The following is a 26,220-nucleotide window of genomic DNA, read 5'->3' as shown; positions in this document are numbered from 1 at the left end:
GAGCCCCTTCGGTGCCCGCGCTACCCAGGGTGGCAGGTCGGCTGGGCTCGACTGAGCGCAGAGCGGGATAAAGGCGCCCCCCTCCCCCCGCCCCCTCGGGGCTCTAGCTGCCCCCCCCACCCCCGGGGCTGCGGGCTGTACCATTCACTTCAGAGGGGGAGGATTACCCCAGCTTCTCTGCGCTTGGCCAATGGCGAGGCCCGCGCGGGACGGACAGGTAGGTGACCCTGGGGGACGGAGACTTGGTTAGGGTGGGTGACCTGTGTGCCCGGGGGGGGGGGGGTAAGGGGGGATCAGTCCACTGGGAGCCGCCATCGCGGGGGGTAACCTCTGCTGAGCCCAGAGTCTCCGTTTATTTTTACAGAGAAGGCGGCTGGTGCAGTGAAGCCTGATTAAGAATTTTGAATTAGGAAAATCTGGATTCGGATTCTGCCCTGGACACTTACTAGCTAGCTGTGTGACCGCTGACAAATCACTCAACCCCTCTGAGGCTCTTTCTTCATTCATAAAATTGCGGGGGGAGGGGGAGTGATGATAGCATCTACCTCTCAGGGTTGTGGAGAGGGGCAAAGGCGAAAAAAGAAAATGCTTATAATTGTCCATCATTAGCTATAATCTATTTGTCCCCATTTTAAAAAATTGTATTGCTTCACACATTCATTTCCAGATAGGAGCCTTCTCCCTTGCCCTCCTCCCCAAGCCATCCTTGTAACGAGGATTAGAACTCCATTTCTACACTGCTGAAATTTCAGGTGCTGGGAAACAGAATGCAAGACAACAGGAGTAGGGGTGGAAGCACTCAGGGATGCCCTTTAAAGTTAATGCCCTAGAGCTGCCCCACCCTAGGTACAGACCTCTCCCCTGCACCTTTTTGCCACTATCCCTGGGTGCCCTGAATTCTTGCACCTGTCCTTCCTCTTCTGCTCCATTTATTATAGAAATCTAGGCCAAAGGCCCAGACATTCCACTAATGCACTGTGACCTTGGCATAGTAATTTCCACTCTGAGTCATTCTAAAATCAGAGGGTTGGAGTAGATGCTCCCAGAAGTCCCTTCTAGGGGTGATATTCTGTATTCTTTCCACTACCAAACAATTACTCTTTCTTAGTCCACTGTTCACCAGAGTATCAGAATTTGCAGGTCACTTAAATAGAATTGTTAATCCAATCTAGTCAACAAATATTTGTTGAAGACCCCCTGATGTCTTAGCTCTATCCTGAGGATGGGGATCTAGTACAAACTGTTCTTTAAGGGGTTAATTATACTTGAAAAGCTGGTTGACTTTCTGTCTCCAGCTCTGAGATTTGAACACCCTAGTGGCAACTGAATATTTCACAATGATCTCAATTTTTAAGCAGTGTATCAAATCTACAGCAAGCAAAAATTTCTCCAAGTTATTAAATTATTCGTTTCAACTTCTGACTTTAATCTTACCCCATCTGAGGGCAGGAGCCATTATAGGAACTTGCCAGTTAACATCTGTGGAGGAATAAGCAGAACCTTTGGTTGGGGGCGGGGAGGAGGAGAGTCAAGGCTTTGGGGTCCAGGTTGTCACCAACCAACCCAGTAAACATAGATCAATTACTTCCCCTTTCTAAGGCCTCAGTTTCCTTATCGGCAAAATGACATGGTTGGACTAAATGATCTCTAAGGGATAATAATAGCACCTGCTTCTGGACTTGTGAGGATAAAAGGAGATATTTGTAATGTGCAATAAGATTATTTACAGGGGGCAGCTAGGTGGCTCAGTGGATAAAGCACTGGCCTGGATTCAGGAGGACCTGAGTTCAAATCCAGCCCCAGACACTTGATACTTACTAGCTGTGTGATCCTGGGCAAGTCACTTAACCCTCATATTGCTCTGCAAAAACAGAAAGAAGAAAGAAAGAAAGAAAGAAAGAAAGGAAGGAAGGAAGGAAGGAAGGAAGGAAGGAAGGAAGGAAGGAAGGAAGGAAGGAAGGAAGGAAGGAAGGAAGGAAGGAAGGAAGGAAGGAAGGAAGGAAGGAAGGAAGGAAGGAAGGAAGGAAGGAAGGAAGGAAGGAAGGAAGGAAGGAAGGAAGGAAGGAAGGAAGGAAGGAAGGAAGAAAGGAAGGAAGGAAGGAAGGAAGGAAGAAAGGAAGAAAGGAAGAAAGAAAGAAAGAAAGAAAGAAAGAAAGAAAGAAAGAAAGAAAGAAAGAAAGAAAGAAAGAAAGAAAGAAAGAAAGAAAGAAAGAAAGAAAGAAAGAAAGAAAGAAAGAAAGAAAGAAAGAAAGAAAGAAAGAAAGAAAATAAATACTAGCAATCGAAGGCCCCTTCCAGGCCTAAAAATCCTGTAATTCAGGGTTGGGTATCTTTGGGCACAGTCACACCCCTCTTGAGACTTCAGTTTTCTCTACTACAAAATATGGGGATGGATAGAAAGTCATGTGAGACTTTGGATAAGTTTCTCTATCTGAAAAATGAGAGAAGCAGACTGGATAGCTTCCAGTTCTTTTCTTTAAAAAGACATGACTGAGGGGCAGCTAGGTGGCGCAGTGGATAGAGCACCGGCCCTGGATTCAGGAGTACCTGAGTTCAAATCCGACCTCAGACACTTAACACTCACTAGCTGTGTGACCCTGGGCAAGTCACTTAACCCCAATTGCCTCACCAAAAAAAAAAAAAAAAAGACATGACTATTCTTAATAGAAATGGAAAAAAGGATATTGTCCCATTTTCATATTCTTGGCACTTCAACTTTGAATATCCACATACCCACCATAAGCAAAATTTTCTGGGTCACCAGGAGAGGGATGAAGGAGGGGAAAGGAAAGTTGAGAGCATCCTTTGAATGGCTACAAACACTTGTCCATTAGCAAACTGTGGCCAGGTCCAATAGTGTGACTCTGAGCAAATCACTTAAACTCTCTGAGCCTCAGTTTCCACATCTGTAAAACAAGGTGGTAGGATCAAAGAAGGTAACATATGCAAAGCCCTTTGCAAACTTTTAAGTGCCTTATAAATAGTAACGATTATTATTAATATAATTAATGCAAGAAGTCTAAGTGGATGGGCATTCAGAGTTGGTCTTCACTTGTGTGAAAAACAAAGTCTTCCTGAATGAAGGAAAAAGAAAGCATTTATCAAGTGTGTACTAGGTGCCAGACACAGTGCTAAGCTCTGGGGATACAAATATAATCACAAATTAGACAACAGCTTCCCTCAAAAAGCGTATATTCTACTGGGGAAGACAATGCACAAAGGAAAGATTTCTAGAAGACATGGGCATTATATGTTTTATTGTATTTTTTTTCTTTTTTGCGGGGCAATGAGGGTTAAGTGACTTGCCCAGGGTCACACAGCTAGTAAGTGTCAAGTGTCTGAGGCTGTATTTGAACTCGGCTCCTCCTGAATCCAAGACTAGTGCTTTATCCACTGTGCCACATAGCTGCCCCAGGCATAGGCATTAGAAGAGAAAGGAATAAACATTTATGTAGCACCCACCATGTGCCAGGCACTGGGCTGAGGGGTTTTCTTTTTTTTTTTTTTAACGAATATCTCATTTGATCCTCACAACAACTTTGGGAGGTGGGTGCCATTATCACCCCTATTTTGCAGTTGAGGAACCTGAGGCAGACAGAGGTTAAGTGACTTGCCCAGGGTTACCCAACTAGTGTCTGATGGCAGATTTGAACCTGTCTTCCTGACTCCGAGCCCAACGTTCTACCTATTGTGCCTCCAGTGCAGGGGTGGCATAGTTTGGGAATGTCTGGGAAGCGACTGGATGTCAGTTCCTGCCCAAGTCACTGGAAGAAGTCCATTTCTGTAATACCTTAGGGCATACAACAGGCTTTCCTCCAAAAAGGCCTTCAAGAACCTTTATTCTTGGTTGAGGCAAGAAAAGAAGTTCTGCCTTTGGAGTCCAAAGCCCTGGGTCCAAACCCTGGTTCTGTCACTTCTACCCAGATGACATTAGGCTTAACTTCTCTAGCCTCAGGTTCCTCGCCTATAAAATGAGGGGGCTGAGCTGGATGACCTCTAGGGTCATCTCTAGGGTGAGGCAATTGGAGTTAAGTGACTTGCCCAGGGTCACACAGCTAATAAGTGTCTGAAGCCAGATTTGAACTCACGTCCTTCTGAATCCAGGGCCAGTGCTCTATCCACTGCACCACCTAGCTGCTTCTCTAGGGATTCTTTAAACTCTACATTTGTGATTCTGGGATTTCCGAGGTAGGCAGTGGCCGTATTATTGCTGGGGAGGCTGCAGCTGGTGGATGGCTTGAATTCAGGAGTTTTGAATCTTTTCAGGGGCTAACACCAGTGGCGGCCTGGTGAGGGCCTCCAGGCTGCCTAAGGAAGGGTGATCCAGCCCAGGCAGGTTAGGGCTTCTGTGCTGATGAAATTGGGACCAGGCCCATGAAACGGATGCAGTTCCAACCTGGGTAAGAGAAAGCCCCAGTCTTTACAAAAACCTACCAGGCCCTATTACTATCCTCATTTGACCAAAAGAGAGAAACAAGTTCAAAGAAGGCTCTTGACTCTAAAATGAGTGCTGCCAGCTCTTCCCAAAATAGTCCTCCATCCACTCCTTGGAAGGAGATGAACAACATCAGGGCAAAGGAAGACATTGATGCAATTATGGGAGTGAATTCTAAATCGATAATGAGTGGTGTGTCTAGGAACACTAAGAAATTTTTCACCCTCAGATTTCCTTACAGAAAAGGAACAGGAGGTATAGCCAAGTCTTGAGTCGTACCTGAAGAAGGGGGACAGCCTTGACTTCAAGAATCTTAGGAAATCAGCCACTGGCTGTTTCATTGGAAGGAGGAAGTGCCTTCCATTCCCAAACATCCCAGAATCCCAGAATTGGAAGAGCCCTTGGAGGGCATCTGTCCCAACCTGGACCTGAACAAGAACTGCATCCCAAAGTGGGCTTCCGGCCTTTTCTTGAAGACCTTCAGGGAGAATGAACCACCTGAGGCAGCCAATCCCAACGGCGCCCTTGGATAGCTCTGATTGTTAGGAAGTTTAACTCAGTTTCTCTCCCAGGTAACCTTTTGCTCCCTTTCCTACCCACCAGAGCCAAATAAAATAAGTCTCATCAAGCTTCTAAACACCTGTCCTTCACATCTCTGATGACAAATATCACCCCACCCCTTCAACTCCTCTCTCTTCCAGGATAAACATTCCCAATTCTTTCAACCAATCTAAGTTCTTCCCCATCCTTCTTGGTTGTTTCAGCTTATCAATATCTTTCCTAAGGGCATCTACCAGGCCTGAAGAGTTTAGGTTCTATTTGACAAGGGACAAAGTACAGTGGGAATGTCACATCTCTAATTCTGGACACTATGCCTCCCTGAAGGCAGCCTAATGATTTTTTGGCTGCTACATCACATTGTTAACTTGTATTAAGCAAACAATCCACTGAGACTCCCAGATCTTTTTCAGCTCAACTACTACTGTCTAGTCATATCTCCTTCAATCTTCTACTCCTAATGTTAATTTTCTGAGTCCTCTGTGACAAGCTACTTAACCCAGGTTTCCTCAATTTCCTCATCTGTCAAATGAGCAGAGGAAGTAAATGGCAAACCATCGAGTACCTGTGCCAAGAAAACCCCAAATGGGGTTGAAGTCAGATACAACTAAAGAACAACAAATAATCCCAAGTGAGAGGCAGAGGCAGAGAGACAGAGAGCTGCCTTTGGAGCTAAGACCTGGAATCCTGTTTCTGACCCTTACTGTTTAGGTGCACCTCAGAAAGTCACTTTCAGTGACAACTCTGGCAGAGAAAGGAATGACCTACATTAATAGAGGGAGCTTCCATATTCTAGGAATTCCCTGTACTAATGAAATCACAAGCCGAGTTCCTATCCCTGCCCCATGTATACAACTTGGCATTTATCCCTATTAAATTCCATTTTATTAGATTCATTCCAATGCTCTGCCCTGTTGAAATATTCTTGGATCCTGTATCTTCTAGTCTATTAGCTATTCCTCTTGGCTTCTTATCCTCTCACTGATAAAATTTTAGTCAGGAATGGACCAACCATTGATCCCTGGGTCACTCCACTAGAGACCCCACCCCACCCATCCCCACTCCAAGTTCACATTAAATTTCTCTTAGTCCTGCTGTTAAGCCAATTCCAAATCCACATAACTTTCATTATCTTCTAGCCTACTTCTCTCCATTTTGTCCACAAAAATAGGATGAGACAATTTGTCAAAAGATCGGCTAAAACCTAGGGAAATGATTGCTTACAGCACTGATCTTTTGTTTAGTAATGCTATCCAAAAAGGAAAAGAGATTAGTCTCTCATTAGTCCCCCTCTTGATAATAGTAAAACAACAATAGTCATTTGTATTTATATAGCACTTTGAGGTTTACAAAATGTTTTACAAATATTATCTCACTGGATCCTCACAACCACCCTGGGAGGTGGGTGCTGGTATAATTTTACAGATGAGGAAACTGAGGCAGACCAAGGTTAAGTGACTTGTCCAGTTACACAGCTAGATTTGCTACCACCTAGAAGGCGTATATTTTATATCTGGGTCTCAGTTTCTTCCACTACAAAATAAGATGATAATAATGCTTTTGCTACTTATCCCATAAGTTGAGGGGAGGGGGGGAAATAAAATAATGTATGTGAATCTGCTCTGTCATGATGTAGAAATGATAAGTATGTGTCCTCCGTTCCCCCAAAAGGTGTTTTATTCCAGTTTTTTGTTTGTTTTTTGCAGGGCAATGAGGGTTAAGTGACTTGCCCAAGGCTACACAGCTAGTAAGTGTCAAGTGTCTGAGGCTGGATTTAAACTTAGGTCCCCCTGAATCCAGGGCCAGTGCTTTATCCACTGGGCCACCTCGCTGCCCCTTTATTCCAGTTTTGAGGTGATAGTTTGACCTACTAGTACCTCCATTATTATCAGTCTCAAAGTAAGAGATATCAAAATTCAATTAGCTCAACTCCTACCTAAACATACATCCCCTCTAAAACGTACCTCACAATTCTGACAATAACTGCAGCTGCCATTTATAAAGTGCTTTAAGATTTTACATTTATTATCCCATCTGAACCCTCATGTCAACCCTTCAAGGTGGGTGCTGTTACTATCCCCATTTTACAGATGAAGAAACTGAGGCACGTGGGTTAAATGAGTTGCCTAGTCACACAAGCTCCTAAGTGTCTGAAGCAGAATTCAAATTCGAGTCTTCCATAGTCCAAGCCCAATAAACTATCGACTATGCTACTGATGTGCCACAAAGTCTCTCACCCCGTTTTCGTGGGTAAAATGGAGAGATGTGTGGATGAAATGATAAAGAAGATCTATAGATCTGGAATAATCACATAGTCTTGGAAGAGATCGGGCTTTCTCCAAACTGTTGGAGAGTTCCAAATGGCTCACAAGTTTTTCCTTATGTCCAGCCTAAATGTTCCTCCTTTGCTTCCTTTTCTCCTACTTCTTCCCCCGGAGCCAAAGAGAAAGAGTCAACTCCTTATGTTTGACATAAGGAAAAGGCTCTTCTTCTGCCTAAGGCTCATCATCTCTAAATTAAACTTCCCCATTGCCTTTGACCAGTTCTCATATGGTATCAACTCCAGGCCCTTCACCAGTCTTGCTGTCCTCCTCTGGAGACTCTCCAGCTTTTTAATATGCTTGTAAGATGCGGCACTGGGAACAGCACAATGCCGCAGACACGTTGGGAGGAAGCAGAGGGACCAGCCCTTCCCTAGCTCTGGACTTCATGCCTCTCAGTACAAACTAATATTACAGAGATTTCTTGGTTACCCTAGCACTCTGTTGGTTCTTATTGAGTCTGCAGGCCACTAAGACTATGATATAAGGAAAGAAGAACAGGAGCAAAGAAAAGAGGAGAGGTAGGGAGGGAGAAAGGAAAAGAGTAAGGAAGACTATTAAACATTCATCATGTGCCAGGCATTGTGCTAAGTGCCAGGAATACAAATGCAAGCAAAAATGAAGACAATCAGGGGGGCAGCTAGGTGGCGCAGTAGATAAAGCACCGGCTCTGGATTCAGGAGAGCCTGAGTTCAAATTCGGCCTCTGATCCTCGACACTTACTGTGTGACCCTGGGCAAGTCACTTAACTCTCACTGCCCGCAAAAATTTTAAAAAAGAAGACGACGACAATCTTTGCTCTCAAAGAGATTGGCTCCTAATAGGTAAAGACAAGACACAGAAGGGAGCTGAAGGGGTGCGATGGTAGCCGGTTGAAGATATACAGCTCAGGGCGTGATCTGAAGTCCAGAAGCCAGGAACAGGTAAAATGGAATTGAGGTCAACATGGGCCCCTCCGCCAAATGGAGAGAAGGAAAGGTGATACAGAGGGATAGTCCAGGTTGAGAAAGCTGCTGAGGTGATTAGATGTGTCAGGGCAAGGAGGCTGTGGGTACTGAGAGAAAGCTCAGGATGAGTCTACGGAGTGTGGGAAGTTTGGAAGACAAGGAACAAGGTGAAGGGGGTATTTTCTTCCCTAAGATAGGACAATATGAACCCAAACCAGTTTTCCCTAAGCAAAAAAGTTCGTTGTTGTAGCCAGGCCAGGTGGCTTTGAAGCCTAGAACCTCGCATAATGTCTCCATTCTCTGTGTGAAGAGGGGAGAACAGGGACATGGACTGAAGGAAAGTCACATCCTGGACAGTCCAGTGGAAGAAGAAGAGCAGGGGGCAGCTAGGTGGCGCTTTGGATAAAACATGCCCTGGATTCAGGAGGACCTGAGTTCAAAGCCAGCCTCAGACACTTGATACTTACTAGCTGTGTGACCCTGGGCAAGTCACTTAACCCTCATTGCCCACAAAAACAAAAACAAAGAGAGAGAAGAGCAGCCACTCCCATTGGCCAGAAAGTAAGTGAATTTTTCCTGCCACTTTAACCTCCAAGCTTTGCTAAATAGTTAACACCTGCTGGTTACAATTTCCAAGGGCAAGTCAATAACTATTTATGGAGCCTACCACTGTACTAGGCACTGGGCATATGAATATCAAAAAAAAAAAAAAAAAAAAAGCAAACGCTCCCTCCCTTCAAGGACCTTACAGTCCACTTTTCCCATAAGTACATGTAAGCTTACATATGGACCATTTGTAGTCTCTACTTAATGCTTAGAAGGCACTGTCCCACTTTCCTAGGAAAGACTTAAAAGGAGCTTGGTTGTTACCTTTAAAGCTCTGGAGGGCTTGTCACCTGCAAGAGGGAGAGGGATTAGATCAGTTCTACCTGATCTTCAAAGGCAAAGCTAGGAGCAATGGGTGGGAGTTGTAAGATTTAGGATCATTGTAAAGAAATCCTTCCTAATTCTTAGAGTCATCAGAGGAGAGGAGAGATGGGGAGAGGAGGGGAGAGGAAAAAAGTGGGGCTGCCTCAAGAAGTGCTGAGTTCCCCATCTTTGGAATCCTTCAAAGTTCAAAGTCTAGATAAACAGTCTGGTGTGTTGTGGAGAGTATCCCTGCTTAGGTATGGATAGCGTTAGATGTCTTCTGAAATCCCTTCTGAAACAGATTTTATAGTTCCATATCCTCCACCCCAGCTGTCTTAAAACTTTATCAGTTTGAAATGCGGAATGGATCTGGTTCGGACTCTCTGATGCCTTTCTCAAAGATCACCTATACATCTAGTCTGGGGAGAAATATCAGTCACTGCGCACATATCAGTCACAGGTCATTACAACGAAGACTGGACAGTCCTTACAGAAAAAACACGATCCCCCTTCCCACAATCGTAGGGAGAGACAGACAGCTATAAGGAAAAGAACTCTGCGTTCAAGGGGCTGGGTTCAAGCCTTGTTTCTGCCCTTCTTTCACACTCCCAACGAAGTCACAACCTCCTGAGCCTTAGGCTCCCATCTGCCAAAACCCAGCAATTTCCAATCGAGGACCAAATGAGCTAATAGGTGGGAAAACTTTGTAAAGTATGTAGAACTTAGAGGGCTTAGAGTTAGGGGAGGAATTGCTACTGGACCTGGGATTTCAAATACATATGGGAGTCCCAGATGAGAAAACTCCCTGTACTAATCCAGGTCTCTGTCTTCTCTGTAACGTATAGTCTTGGGGAGCATCATGCCTTCCATCTACTCTGCATTTATCTTGTATTCTCTGGTTTACATGGGATGACTTCCTCATTAAAAGGCAAATTCCTTCAGGGCAGACTGTTGCTTCCTTCTTGTATCAGCCAGTCCTCAAACACAGCCTAGCATCTGTTAAGCATTTAATAAATACTTGTTCATTGATTCCTGCATGTGTCTTGGTGGATTCCCACATATATACATTATGTAGTTCCTTTTTCTCTTATAGGAGCCCAGAGTTGAAAGGGACCTTAGAGGCTACTGGGTCCAACTCCCCTCATTTTGCAGATAAGGAAACTGAGGCAGACCAGAGTTAGGGGAGTTGTTCAGGGTCACATAGCTAATATCTGAGGTAGGACTTCAACCCAGGTATTCCTGACTCTAAGTCCAGAGCTCTATCCATTACACTATGTTGCCTCTATGTTTTGAAAATATAAAACCACAGTAAAATAGTAAGTCAAGGGTAGCTTAAGAAGACTTGACTTTAGGTTTCATAAGTAATGAGAACAGTAACAATAGGTAACATTTATTTTTACAGCCCTTCAACGTTTACAGAGTAATTTCCATACATCACCTCAATCATACCTCCTAAACTACACCAAAGTGTCTTCGTTCCTACTCAACCAAGATCCCAGGATACAAGGATTCTGGAACTCTTGACTCCCTTCCTCAGACAAGCCTGCTTCCCCATCCTAACTTAGCACACTCTATTGATGACACTAGCCATCCTCCTTAGCTATAACTGGTTGTTCCTTTTTCTCCACCCCCTACAGGACCCATCTTGTCCTGTCAATTCTTTGTTCCTACTATCTCTCACATCTGTCCCGTCCTGACTACTTTACTTCAGGCCCTCATCACTTCTGACCTGGAATAGTGTAACTGCCTTCTTCTTCTTTTTTTAAGGCAATGGGGGTTAAGTGATTTGCCCAGAGTCACACAGCTAGTAAGTGTCAAGTGTCTGAGGTCAGATTTGAACTCAGATCCTCCTGACTCCAGGGCCAGTGCTCTATCCACTGCACTACTTAGCTGCCCTGTAACTGCCTTCGGGCTCCACCTCAAACCTGTCCTTCATATACTAACAGAATAAGCTTTCCACTACTTTTCTCTGACCATGTAACTCAAGAGCCATCCGTGACTCCCCATCATCTAATACAGGGAAGGGAGGAAGGAGTTGTGCCAGATTGATACAATACCCCCTTAGGGCTCTCTCCCCCAACCTTTATTTACATTGGTAGGTTGAGTCCCCAGAGGTTCACTGACTACTGCTGGTTACCAGAGCCTACATAAATTTCTATATGTTAATACTCAGTAATCATTTCTTTGGACAGCAGCTGAGGTCCCCCCCACCCCAAGCTTTGAGCGCTCTCTAGTGTTCAGCTGGGATGTTGCAGCCCATTGAAAAGTTGGCAGTGCAGAGCATGTGTGGTCCAGCCGGAGAAAATAGCTTGAACAGAGTGTCACCTGGTGGCTAACTTAGAAATTGCATTGAACCACTCCTATCTCCTTGATCAATTGTACAGCATCGATCAAAGAAAACCAATGGCTCCTCTCACTATGAGACTTCCAACCATTTTCCTACCCGGACCTCAGTTTCCTCCTCTATAAAAAAAGAGGTAGGGTGAACTTGAGTATTTCCAGTCCTATCAGTGGAGGCCCCTAATACCTCCTTTCCCTGTTCCATGTTGGGTTTTGGTGCCAGATTCATTCAAAAACTCTTATTGCCTTGTTGGTGTTCAAGTTCATAATAAAAGATTTGTTTTAACTATTGTTTCATTTCTCTCTTTATATATACAGCTTGTCTGCACATGTTTATCTGCTTGTCTCGCCCATTAAACTGTGAGCTACTTGGGGGCAAGGACCGTGTTTTGTTTCTTTTTGTATCCCCATGTCTTAGCACAGTGCCTGGCACATTGGAGTCATTTCAATGGTTTTTGACCGACACTTGGAGATGCTACCCCAGATCGGAGAAAGGTTCGAGAGACAGATCTGAGAATCATCAGCATAGAGATAACTGAATCTATGAGGACTGATGAGATCACCATGAAAAATAACATAGAGGGAGAACTAGTGGGCACAAAGTGTGATTTTTCCCTCATTTCAATATCACTCTTCCCGCCCCCTTCAGAGATCAAAGTCTTCAGAGCTGGAAGAGACCTTCAAGGTCACTTAGTTCAGTGGCTCACATTTTTATCAAAGAGTAAACTAAGGTCCATAAAGGTTAAATAACCCAAGGAGAAAGCTATTGACTAACTGTATAACAGCAGAGCCTGGATTTGAACACAAGTTTTCTGACCCCAAATTGTGAGCTGTCTCCCCTACACTCCATCTTATCCTGGAATCAATTTGGGTTCTAGATATTAGAGCTCAAGAGATTTGTTTCTAAGAAGTTGCAAGTCATGTACCAGGGAAACACAACATGAAATGTGACAGAAAACACAATATGAAAGGGCCCTTACATCACCTAGTCCAATTCCCACATATTAGAGTGCCTGAGGAAAGGAAAGTGACTTACTTACCCAGAGGCACACAACAGGTGTGAGGCTAAACAAAATGAGAAACCAGTTTCCCTGAACCATGCTCTCCAAGCATTAGTCACTGAACTGGAAATACAAGCATTAATTGTTTACTTTCTGCCAGGCACTGTGCCAAGCACCAGGGATACAAATACAAGCCAAAATTTTTTTTTAAAAGTCTCTGCCTTCAAGAAACTTACATTCTAATAGGGGTAAAACAACACATAAAAGGACTGTTTTCTGAAGTATCTTCTTTGAAGACAACTACTATGTGGAAGTCTCTGCTAGGCCCAAGGGATAACACAGTCTGCTTTTTCAGAGCTTAACTTCCAGGGGATGGACAGAAAAATCCATACATGGGGGAGCAGTATTCTAAAAATAGCTACCTACCTCCCAAGACTGTTGCCAGGATAAGGACTCATGAACCATAACAGTTTGTACATGAGACTTCTGTGGTCTTCTATTATAGTTATGCGTGCCAAATCACATTATGAGGTACATGTAAGCTTTCTTATCTCCCCCCAGCAGTTTTCTACACAGAGCAGACACTCAAGTTTTTGCTGAGTTGTATTGGTCCTCCCCAGTCCATGCCATCTAACACAACTGGGGTGTTAATGTCTGGGCTTTTCAAAATTCTCAAGTCAGTTGAAAGTCAGTCTAGCAAGGCCGGATTCCATTCATGGTCACTTCCTGTTTCCCTGATCACATAGTTTCCATTAATCAATCAACAAGTAGTTAGTAATTTAGAATGTGCCAGGCGGTGATGAGACCAAGAAAAATTAAATAATTACTGTCCTCAAAGAGTTAACATTCCATAGCAGAAGTTCCTACTGCACTGTGAATTAAGGCTGAATATTTTCTGCAAAATGTATTGAAAATTATTTCTATTGAGTCATTTTCTTTTATAATCCTATGGATTTTATGCATTTAAAAATGTTATTTGGAGTAGGGCATAGGCATCACTTATTGTTTAGAATGTCCTCTATGGGGCTCTCTAAAGAGAGGGGCGCAGAGAACAGCACCCTCTCTGGGCCTCAGTTTCCTCCTCTGAAATGTTAGGGGTTGAACTAGGCAACAATTTCCCAGTTCTGATCATTTGAGTCTTTAAGTCTCTTTATTAAGAAATACTGCAAGATGCTCTATAGAAATTCTATCTTCAAAGTAATTTTTGCATGGCAACACAATTGTGATATAAGAAATGATGACGGGGATGGTTTCAGAGAAGCCTGGGAAAATTTGTGTGAACTGATACATAGTGAAGTGAGCAGAACCAGGGAACAATTTGTACAATAACAACAATATTAGATTAGCTGTGTGACCCTGGGCAAGTCACTTAACCTTCATTGCCACCCCCACCCCCCCACCAAAAAAACCAAGTTCAACTATAAATTGGGGCAGCTAGGTGGCACAGTGGATAAAGTACCAACCCTGGATTCAGGAAGACCTGAGTTCAAATCTGGCCTCAGACACTTGACACTTACTAGCTGTGTGACCCTGGGCAAGTCACTTATAACCCTCATTGCCCTGCAAAAAACAATAACAACAACAACATTATAAAGAGACACAACTTTGAAAGACTTAGGAACTTTGACCAACACAATGAGCAACTATATTTCTAGAGAACTCCTGATAAATCATACTATCTACCTACATATAGAGATAATAAACTCAGAGTACAGGTTGAAACATCTCATTGCTTTTTTGACATAGCTAATGTGTAAATTTATCTTGCCTGACTATTAGTGTTTGTAACACTTGTTTTTCTTGCTTTTTAAATTGAAGGGGAGAGGGAAGAAAAAGCAGATCTTCATTAGGAAAAAAAAATGTAGAAACACAAAATAATTGTCAAATCAATATTCATGACATTTTTCTTCCTCCTACCTGGTATATCTGCTCATTAGTAATGGTTTTCCCATTTGCAAAATGAAGGGGCTGGAGCAGAAGAACCCTTCGGTCACTTCTAGCTCTAAATCTATGACCTTATAGGTAGACAGTGAGAAAGAATCACAGAATGAGAGCTGAAAGGAACATCCAGCAGTCAACTAGTTCAGTCCAACTAGTTCGCCCCAAATGAATTTCCAATATAACATACCCAACAAGTGGTCAAAGAAGACCTGCCACCCTTTAAGGCAACTCATTTTACTTTCTAGTTCTAAAGCTTAGGTTTGTCCTAAAATTAAGCCTAAGTTTTGCCCTGCAACTTCCACCCGGTTCTGCCTTCTGAGGGGCAAACCAGAGCAACAGAAACTCTCTTCCACTTGATATCTCTTCTCAAAGCTAAACATTCCCATTTCCTCCAACCAATCCTCATGTTGTGTTGACTTGGAATTAAAACTTGGAAGTACTAACCTGTTTTGACTAACAATGGATCAAACCCTGATAGACTAACTGCTTGCCTCAAAGATTCCTGGGAGAAGATGAAGCTATTTAAGCTTAGAAAACCTTTAGTCACAGAATTTCAAACTCACCAAACTGATAAAATCCAGAAACTTAAGGTTCACAGACTTGAAGTCCCAAAGTTAAGGAATCTTCCAGCAGGAATAGGTTCTTTTTCAGACCACAGCTTTATTTATACTGTAAATAACTGGAAAGGTAAAGGGGATATGAACATTTCTGGAATGAAAGTCTCTGAATTTGGTGTCACAGAATACTCTATCTGGAAAGAAACTCCAAAAAACTGTGAGAAAAAGTGAGGGGAATTCCAAAGTGTGCCAATGGCGAAAGATGCTGGGAAGGGTCTACTATAGGATGTGGATGTGTTCTGGAAGTGACCCAGTAGAATTCCTTTTCATCCAGTACTTTCAACTGCCTACAGTTGGAAAGCCCCTGATTATACAATGAAGTTCATGGAAACACTGGATCTGTTTTGTATTCCCTTTTGCTAGTAAGAGATTTCTTTCTAGATTGGCTGAGTCAGTTTTTGATTTATCGACTGCTCTGACTTAAGCCACCTCTGTTAAAGTTCTCTGCTGTTTTGACATGTGGAGGGAATCCAGGGTCCTTGAATGTCCTCCTATGCCTGGAAGATTCTACCAAGTATGAAAGGGCTTACAACTTTCAAAGTGGACCATATGTGATTCTTTGGCCATCAATCCATCAAAGAGATAAATTCTACCCCCAAGGCATTTAAAGGTTTAAAGGAAGAATCCTAGAATGTTGGATAGAAAATGTACAGAAGAAGCAAGGGAACATATGGATGGACAATGATTTGTGTTACTGGAGGGTCACCAATATTGATTAGAGCACAGGTTCAGCAAGGTGAGCATGGCCAATGAAGAAGTGAATGGGAGAACTAGTGTAAAGGATTTCATCAGTGATCCTTCTGACCAAAGCAAGAGCTAGCCATTAATTATGCTCCATTAATATGCTCAGTGACTTTAAGGCAGACCTATAGAGTGGATGGAACTTCTGTGGAGAACTGATGAGAGGGTACGTGTAAGTTACACAGGATTCAGCGGAGATATGTCCACTGGAGGAAGTATTCCCATCAACAGGGTGATGGCTAGATGCTGGTCTTCTATGTGGCTATAAGAAACCAAAATTTTAAATGATCTTTAAAAAAAATTAATAACTCACTGAGTAACATGAATAAGTAAATGTATAAGAAATTCTCTCTCACTCCCAACCTAAGATGTTCTAAGAACCTTCCAGCTCTGGTAACTGACGAATGCCTATGACTGAAGGATTTTTTTTTAAAAAATAGCACTCTGGTAGTTAAGTAGAAAACTTTTGCTTTCTTTAATATGTGGCTACAATTCAGCAAATGAATTTAGGATGACTACTGCTCCACCCTTTGCACCCACCCCGCTTCCCCAACCTCCAAATAATATGGGCAGCACAGCAGTCACCTTGTCATAACAGATTCTCTTTAATTCTAGCACCCAAAGCTCTACAAGGGTATATAATTTACTTTATCATCTTTGTGGGGCTGTTGTACACATTCGGTAGAGTGGCGATTGTGCGGTACCACCACTTAGCATCTCAAAATCAGGAAGCATACTGTTGAATTGTTTAAACACAATCCACAAAACTTCAAAAAAAAGAATCAGAAGCCATCCGCAGTTAAACAGAGAGTCAGTTAAGAGTTGTACAGTTTAATACTTCATAGTAAGGGCTACCAAAAGTGATTTTGAGATCCACCTCCTGGGAGTTGTACCTATGACAGTGTCTTGGGCAGGGATGTGACTGGCCAAAAGTGGGCCCTGAAAAGCCCAGAAAAATAAAGAGAAGTTTTACCACAGTTTCTGCAGCTTCCACATTTGTTTTTGAGTATCAGTTAGAAGTGAAGTGTGAGAATTAAATACTCATCTTTACATATACACAAGTTATGCTGTGAAAGCATATTGGCTTACAAACATATAAAAATACTTGTTAACTAGTTCGATAAGAAAATAATGTATAAAAGTATATAGCAAAAACATTAATCATCTCTGACCCTGGAAAGATCAATTGCATTTTTTATATTACATCAAAACAAAAACAACTACAGTTTGTTTTCTTGAATCCCTTATCCAGAAATACTCAAAAAGGAAGAAAAACACAGATGATGGTTTGACCCCTTCCCCCCTCAAATAAATGGCTGAGAAATATCCCTAAGAAACTGAAGTGCTTCTGTCCAGAATGAACATAGGTATATGGCCGCAGAGACCACCACCATCATTGGCCACACAGCAATAACAACGGCAGGAGTAGTAAAGAGCCCTATAGCTGTTCTGGATACAAAGAAAAATACAGTAGATGGTCAGGTGTCTCTGGCCACTGGAAACCAGGAGCTACAGTGATGCATGAGGTCCAAAACACCTCGTTTCTGTTCATTCATTTCAGTGGGTTTAAGGCTAACTGAAGTTGAAATCAAATTTTATTCTCTTGGGCAAAAAAGCTAATTCACATTTTCTCCCAAAACAACACAAACAAAAACCCACAACAAAAACTCCCTAGGTTTTGATTTAGGATGACAGTAGGCAATGTGATCTCAGAAGTTCAAAATTAATCATTTTGCATACAATGATTTCAGCTTGGAAAATAATTGGGGACTCAAGGCTGATTCATCCCCTCTATAAGTGTAAGCCCTTAAAGAATTGTGAGAGAGAAAGAGAGAGATTGTGTGTGTGTGTGTGTGTGTGTGTGTGTGTGTGTGAGATATCTAGCTTAAAAAAAGAGTAACTGGATGATCTTAGAGAAGCAGCCTTAGTGTTTTCTTTAAGTCTGTCCTGACATGACCATAACATCCTCAGACCCATCACAATCACCACCATCTTCCAGGCCAGGATTAACTGGCTTCGTGGACTAAGGCTCATTTGGTGGCCATTTCAAGGACAGGCTTGCATAAGGCTACAAAGGTACCCAACAGGATGTAACTGAAGGGAAGAAAGGAGCAGATGAGGGCTTTTTCTGGCAGTCGGCAGCTAAGATTCATGGGACTCTTAAAAAATGACACAATGGCAGCCTTTCTTGTCTTTCTCTTTCCTTGCTGGTTCTGGGGAAGGAGGACATTCTTGCTCTTGAAATTTCCTATAAGATAAAAAAAGGGTTTTTTAAATTGAGGATTTTCAAATGTGTAATACTTTAGCCCAAGTGAAAATAGGAAAGAAAGGGACCTTTTATATACTGAACACCAGAAACTTTGAGACTGGCAAACCAAAGAAGTATAACCACCGCAGAGAACAAGAGACCTAAATACAACACTACTTTGAGAGATCTTTTGAATATAACCAAGCTGTACCGGGAGAGGGTGGGGAGGTAGCTAAGAAAAATTAAATCGGCCCCATCAAAAAGACTCTGATCTTCATACTTCTAGAGAGACAGTGACTAGCTTCTGAGGCGACAGGTAAAATTAAGTGCCCAGAGGGCAGCATAGACCCAAGATAGTCTAGTTGGAAGGCACTGGAGAGATGATTTACACCAGCCCTCTGTGGCATGGCTAGAACTAGTACCCGGGTCTTCTGTACCTCTGTGTGAAGACCGTGGATCATGAGATACCAATGAACGTAAAATAGCCAGAGGTCTTCTAACAAAGGGGTGAAAATTAGCTAAGCACAATTTATTATTTTTTCCCAAATATAAAGAAGGGCAGAGACCTTGGGTGTCATGGGGAACTTGAAGTTGAGGTACAAAGTCATTCTCAAGCCTTTAAAACACCTTCCCCATGTCTCACCCAATCCAGTGCCTTCCAAATTCCCAGAAATATGTATTTACAGATGCTCTTTTCCTCTGCTCCTTTTAAAAGAAAGGCAGATTAAGGGGAAGGGAAACACAGTAATAACTGCTGCCATTTTACAAAGTCCTGAAGGCTTCACTAGCTCAATTCTAGCACTTTCTGGGATGGGGTATGGAGGATGATCATTTGATATACTGGGTAAGTGGAGAGGCACATCTCTGTCCTCTCTGCACAATATAAAGACCGAGTATATCAGACCCTAAGAGGAAGTAACACTAAAGCAAAAATTTCTGGTGGTTGACATGCAATCTTGGCCACCCAACCAATTCCCAAGGATTGATCTCATCACCTTTACAGTATACCCTGGGAGCCAAAAGACCTGATTTCTAACTGTGGTTCATTTAATAATCAGCATCCTTGATGCCAATCATTTCCCCTCTGTGGGCCTTAAGTTTTTTCATCTGTAAAATAATGTGACTGGAATTAAATAATCTTAAAGGTTTTTTCCAGATCTGACATTCTATGTTTCTCTGGGTTCTAGCCATCCCCTAAAATCTAAAGCCTATCCTGTATAATTATAATATTTAAAATGATAAATCTAAATTCTGCCTATCAGGAATATTTAATGCTCAGCAAAAGAATGCTGGGTACAAACTACTCTTGCTTTCTTTTGGTAACAAATACAAAAAGAAACTTTATCTTTTCAATTAAAAAAAAAACTATAAAACAGAAATTAGTAAATCCCTATAAGAATACACTGGACCTACCTAATAACACGGACAAGTTCATGGAAAGCTTGGTCTACATTCATTCTAATTTTTGCAGATGCCTCCATGTATGTCACCTTGAGTTGCCGTGCAAGTTGCTGTCCTTCTTCTTGTGTTACCTGAAATGAGGAGTGATGTTTGAGGAAAAGTATAAACTTTCACCTTTGCTTTATTCTACCCCCCTAGACTGGGGGGGGTGGGGGGTGGGGGGGCACTGCTAGGCACAAGTCAGAGTAGAAGACAACACTCAGATCCATTTCACAACTGCAAACTCTGTGAGAATTCATTCCCAGGGAGGAAATGACCTTTTTTTCCTTAGAAGAGGGAATGAAAGTCTGCGTGGGCTGATGTTTTCAATGATAATGAGAATACAAGATTACCAATGTGAAATGACAAAATTCAGAGCTGGATTCAACCTTAGAAGCCATCTATTCTAACCCTCTCATTTCACAGACCAGCCCAGATTAGCAAAAGTAGAGCACCACTGTCGCTCATGTTTGTCTGTCAACTGAAGTTTCTGAGTTATGAACCAGGAAATACATAGATAATCATCTACAGGATCAGAGGAACTTCAAAGGTCACCTGGTCCATTCTAATTTTACAGATGAAGAAAATTACGATAATAAATGACAGAGCCAGGATTTTAACCCAGTTCTTCTGGGTAATAATCAAGCTTTGCCTTAAAATGCAACTCCCAAACAAAACAAAACAAAAAATCTAGGTACCCAAACTAAACCCTAATAAGACATGGAAGGAAGAACACATTAGTGAAAAAGTAATAGTTTTCCATTCTAATTCTACCTAACTTTACATTGTTCCATCCCCAGGACAAAGGATTTCAAGCTCCAAAGTACCACAGTGTTTGGCATTTGTGGTTTTGTTCCTTTGTCTCTGTACTTGAGTGAAAGATGGAGAAGAGGAAAACAGAAGAGTTCAAATCTGACCTTTTGTGTAGAAAAGAGGGAAAACATACAACTGCTTCTATCCCACATTTCCATTTAACAAAAACACCTATTAATCCACAGGGGCAAAAGTTTATCACTAGCTGTTTCAATCATGCAAGTAGGAGGGGCACACTAGTGGATACAAGCAGATTTCTTGCTGGTGTGGCTAACCCCCAAGAATATCACTGCTTAGCTATTCTGTTCTGACCAGACATAAGTAAAGCCAATGACCAAGTACAGTGAGCAAGAAGCACCATCTGTATCAGAAAATGTTGAATTTACATGATGAAATAATTAACTAGTTGGAAAGAATAATTGGAGCTTTCTAGATGTAGCTGAGAATCACATATTTCTAACCTCAAATTAGAATTCTGATGGTTAGAGGCAGATGGAATTTTTTCTATTAATAAAGAGAATGCTCTAGAAAGCAATTTGAAGTTACATAAAGAAAATGACTTAAAATATTGATCAATCTTTTGGCCTAGAGATCTCACTGCCAGAAATATACCTCAAGGATATCAATGATAACAAGAAAGGCCATAAACACCAAAATATTTATAACAGCACTTTTTGTAATAGCAAAATTATTTTAATGAAACAGATGCCCATCCACCAGAGAATGGCTAAACAAGTAGTGGAACATGAATGCAATAGAACATTACTGTGCCATAAGAAATAATGAATATTATGAACACAGAGAAACATAAAAACTTATATGGACTGGTGCAGAATGAGGTAAATAGAAAGCAGGAGAATGACATACTACAATGACTACAACAATGTGAATGGAAACACAACAATTACAACAAAGCAACTGAAACTGAATGCAAAATTATAGTGACCAAGATTGGATCCAAATAAGAAATGTAGAAGTTACCCCCGCCCTTCTTCTTTGCATACATAGGGGACTTATGAAACACCGAATAATGTGAGGCTTTTTCTATGTGTTGGCAAGTTTTGTTCAACGTTTTTTTTTTTTCTTTTTTAATTCCTTGGTTATAAGTTGTCCTAAAAGTCTTAGCGCAGTTTTTAACTTTATTAACTTCATAAGTGTAAGTGCTACAAACTTACCAAAAAAATCTCCCTTGTAATTTTAATTATTTCAAATTCTTTTACCGGTATTTCGTTTTTATCAGAATTTTGAATAATAAATTTTCAACTGCAATAAGTCAGGGCACAGTGTAAGAATGCATAAGCAAAGGTTTTTGGCTGACATTTTCTCAAACCTATTGGTTAGTAGATGATTATGTGCATCCACCTCAGTCACTTGAACTATTTTCATTAGACTTATCTTTGGAATGAGGCTTAGGATTGCAAATGCAATAGTTGTTGTTTTTCTAAACAAAATTCAAAAATTTATTAGTGATGTATAGCAGAAAGTGGTTACTTGCAGAATTTTAATATGAAACATATCAATATTTAAATACTTAACCTTTTAAATGTTTTTAATAAGCTTCTAGCATTTGTTCATCTGAAGCTATAAAAGCTTAAAACCAACCACACTGATAATTTTGGAAGACTATATAAGGAGTGGCTCTCTGGGAAAGGGAGCAGAAAGGATACACTGGGAATGTAAGCTATTCAACAACAATGCCACTGTAAAAAAACAAAACAAAACAAAAACCCAACAATGTAGAAAGGGTTAAGAACTGTGATCAATGAAATGAACAACCACAACTTGAGAGGACAGAGGACACTCCCCAGTTCCTAACAGGCTGAGATACTGAAATGCCAAAGGAAATATAACTGTCAGATGCAGCCAACACATAGCTTCTACTTATGTGTTATAAGGGTCTTGTTTCTCTGCTTTTCAATAAGGAAAGGTATTTAAGGAGCAGAGACAACAAGGGATGATAATGCCAAGAAGAAAAAGGGAAAGAGGGTTATTAGAGCATTTATAAGAAAATGCACATTAAAAAAAAAAGAAAAAGAAAGAAAATCCACTTTATAAAAATGAAGTTCAGAAGGAAAAAGGGATGCAAAAGGACAGCTTTCAAAGTAACATGCTGAATTTATTACATACCTTTTTTTTTTAAGGAAAAAACCAAGCTGAATGCAATAGATTTCTATATTCATATAGTTATCTTTTTCTGGGCCACCATAAGTGGGGATATTTTTTGCTAAGTGAATAATTTTATATTTTTTAAGTGAGGCAATTGGGGTTAAGTGACTTGCCCAGGGTCACACAGCTAGTAAGTGTTAAGTGTCTGAGGCCGGATTTGAACTCAGGTACTCCTAGCTCCAGGGCCGGTGCTCTATGCACTGCACCATCTAGCTGCCCCTGAATAAATTTTTTAAACAATAAAAACAGGGGGAAAAAATCAACCAAAAAATTTTAAATTAAAGGGGATGATGAAACCACCATCTCCAAAAGGGGAGTGGGGAATGGGGGGGGGGGGGCGGGGGAGGAGAAGCATATCAAGCAGTGGAATTTAATCTAGATCAAGGACTCAAGAGAACTTAAAAAGTATCTAATCCAATCTTTTCCTTTTGTGAATGAGGAAACTGAGGACCAGAAAAGGAAGGTGACTTGCTTAAAGTTCCACAGATGGTAAATGACAGAAATAGACCCTGGTACTGATCTTAAGAGTCAAAAGACCCGAGTTAAAATTTCAACTCTGATAGTAGACATGTGATCCTGAGCAAGTCCCCTACCCTTTCTGAGACTTAGTTTTCTCATCTGTAAAATAGGACATTCATAGTTACTCACACAAATCTCAGGTTCTCTCTCAGTATTAGGGATCTCTGCAGTTAGTTATCAGAGATATAGCAGGGATCTCTACAGTTAAAGATTTAAATCTACAAACATTATCTTGCTTTGATGACTCCATGATTTTCTGAGCATGGCTACTCCTCCCACCAATACAGATTCTGACCCTTCTTAGATTCAATGGAATTCCTGTTTGTGTATTCAGTAGACTTTACATCTGCTGTCTCTCCCTCTCCTTTCTGCTCATATGTAGCTTCGGTAATGTCTTGTATGGCACTTTTGCAAGGGTTGTTACTCCAGAGATTGTTTAGACCTAACTCTGCCTCCTTCCATTGTCCTTTGGGTTGTTTGTCAAGTGTAACTGAACTTAGGGTGTTGCATGACTGACAGGAACAGCACCTCACTGAGAACCCTGATACTACAGGGACGAGCTTTTCCAATGCCAGGCAGTCTGGCATCATTGAAAGCATTGTGTGGTCTTTTCCTCCTCCTCCATTCTGGGCTCAGTTCGTTCATTCATTTGGCATATGTAGAACTTGTCCAAGATACACATACGCAAAGCCTAATTCGATGGGCTGCCATCCAAGAACAGACCATCATCTGGGCAACATGCATTTTTTGTTCACTTTGGTTTAAACATTTACACAGACTGGAAACGCAATCTCTTTCATGTTAGTGAAGATTACACTGTAGGAAGCTTTGTGGTGCTCCAGGCCTTGATGAAATAAATATTACAATACCTGCAAATAAGAGAATTTGGAGAACTATGGCATCAGTAAGAAATCTTCATATGGGATTTAGTAAACAGGATGCCTAGGAGGAAGCATGGTACAGTGGGAAAAGTGTGACTCTGAAACTACAGGTCTTGGATTCAAATCCTACCCCCATGACTCTGGAAAAATCACTTCTTTAGGCCTCAGGGTGCTCACTGTAACATTAAAGGGCCTAGGATTACTTTCCTTGTTTTCTCAAAGAATGCCCCTGATGCTCAAAGAGACTACTGGTATAATAATTCCTAGAAAGTAATAAAATAGGCACTGGGTTGGTAATATCTCTTTAGTCCTCTTTTTGTTTATTATCTGACCTGTTTACCTCTTTTGGAATCTACTCTTTGAGAGGTCACTCCCATACATTGTTATGTAAGTGTGTCTGTTCTGACTTGATCTTCATCCCTTCACAGGATACACTGCGAGGGGGAGTGGTAGGGTGTGATGGCTCCTCTATTACTTCTTTTTTTTTTTTTTTAAGTGAGGCAATTGGGGTTAAGTGACTTGCCCAGGGTCACACAGCTAGTAAGTGTTAAGTGTCTGAAGCTGGATTTGAACTCAGGTACTCCTGATTCCAGGGCCGGTGCTCTATCCACTGTACCATCTAGCTGCCCCTCCCTCTATTACTTCTGATGAGAGTGGACAAACAGGAAGGACATTGGCAGATTTGTTCCAGGTTGCAGAGCTGCTGTACTCCTGTTGGGACCACCTAGCTCGCATCTCTATCTGTTTCCTAGTAACAACCCCCTAAAGTAGCAGCTCCAGTATGGCTGCCCCCATTTTACAGACGAGGAGCTAAAGCTTCAAAGAAGCTGAGTGATTTGACCAGGGCTGGAGGAAAGCTCCTAAGCATCGGTTGGTGTTTGAACCCAGGTCTCTCCTCACTTCATTTCAAATGGTTTCTACTATACTGAATTGCTTCTTCCTCTGGTACCTTCATGCCAAGTGTATCTATCTATGCTGGGGTTCATAATATTTTTTATGTTACAGTCCCCTTTGACAGTGTGATAAGGCCTATGGATCTCTTCTCAGAATCATGTTAATGATAATACATCAAATTACAAAGGAATCCAATTACACTGCAATGGAGTTGTCAAAAACAGTTTTAAAAAACTAAAGTTTTTTCAAAGTTCACAGCCCCCAGGTTAAGAATTCCTGCTTTATGTAGTCTGAGCTCTCTATTTTTCTCTCTGCTGTAAGATGTGGGCCTTTCAGAACATAGCAGATGCTTTCTGATTACGCAAACATTCTTCCTCGGGCTTTCGTCTGGCTCTCAGGGGGTTTACCAGTGGATACTTAGGTAGCGCTTGCATGGGGTCTGGCAGCAGGGTTTTTTATGTGTATTTTCTTCTTCCACTGTATATAACCACACCTTCTGGTGTAACCACTTAATAAAAATAAAAAACCATAAAAGGTGTTTAAAAATAAAAAGAATTTCTGCTTTATCCTCCTCATGAAGCCTTGTGAGGAGAGTAAGCCCAGTGTTTGGATGTACAATAAAACCAACTACTTCATTTCCTTTATTCTCCTCTCTCAGGCTGAAGAGCCTGCCAACCAGCGTTCCATCTTAAATGAACCTTCTGGTTACATCTCTAGTGAGAAAGTCACTACGCTAGTAATTGTGTATTTAGTCACTATATATACATATATAAAGTCACTATATGACAAAGATTCTCAGTAGGATTTTCACTATATTTTGCTTAAATGTGTAGCTCCTATAACAACTGGAATGACGCCACCTGCTGGAGACTTACTGTAGCAAAGCTCTAACATGAGGAGAGGGCCTCTGAGGGCAGGACTATGCGGCTTTTCTTTGGCGTCAGGAAGTGACGTTTGCTTGTGGGAGGAAGAGGGGGTGAGGGGGCAAGGTTGGCGCTCTTACTCTCTTTCATGAGGATGCTGGTGGAGAGCGGAGCTAGAAATGCACTCTCCCTTTAATAGATAGAAGAATCTAGGCCTTTCTCTCTTTACCAAATTCTTATTCTCCTTAATAAATGCTTAAAAGTCTAACTCTTGCTAAAGCTTACAATTTTTTGGCGACCACTCATTAGATATGTTAGACAGTATAGCTAGAATTTTAACCCTTACATTCCATAAACTACAGGCCTAAAAGGAATCAGCGCACGCATGCGCATGCACGTGCGCGCGCACACACACACACACACACACACACACATATCAGACAATAATCATTTTTAACAAAACCCACAAAGGCAGAAACTGTAATAAAAATAAATACTGTTGTAGTGGGCAGAGCACTGGACTCCAAATCAGAGATGATGGCCTCACTTTTCAGGATTTCAGTGGCCAGAGGAGGTGGTATCGTGA

At 41.6% G+C, this 26,220-nt stretch overlaps 1 protein-coding gene across 1 annotated transcript in view; it reads right to left on the bottom strand.

The window, feature by feature from the left end:
• Positions 1-16,394: 16,394 nt before the first annotated feature.
• Positions 16,395-26,220, bottom strand: part of RRAS2 (RAS related 2) — a 98,815-nt gene continuing 88,989 nt past the window's right edge. Inside the window, exons 5-6 of the mRNA XM_043970324.1 lie at positions 19,472-19,590; positions 16,395-18,058 (exon numbers count right to left, since the gene is read on the bottom strand). Coding sequence (XP_043826259.1) covers positions 17,971-18,058; positions 19,472-19,590 — 207 coding nt within the window. The 3' untranslated portion in view covers positions 16,395-17,970. The remainder of the gene's footprint in view (positions 18,059-19,471; positions 19,591-26,220) is intronic.

This window comes from Dromiciops gliroides, chromosome 6, assembly GCF_019393635.1.
Source record: "Dromiciops gliroides isolate mDroGli1 chromosome 6, mDroGli1.pri, whole genome shotgun sequence".
Classification (NCBI taxonomy): Eukaryota; Metazoa; Chordata; class Mammalia; order Microbiotheria; family Microbiotheriidae; genus Dromiciops; species Dromiciops gliroides.
The sequence above is the reverse complement of the archived record's forward strand: the minus strand, read 5'-3'. Positions and strand labels throughout refer to the sequence as shown.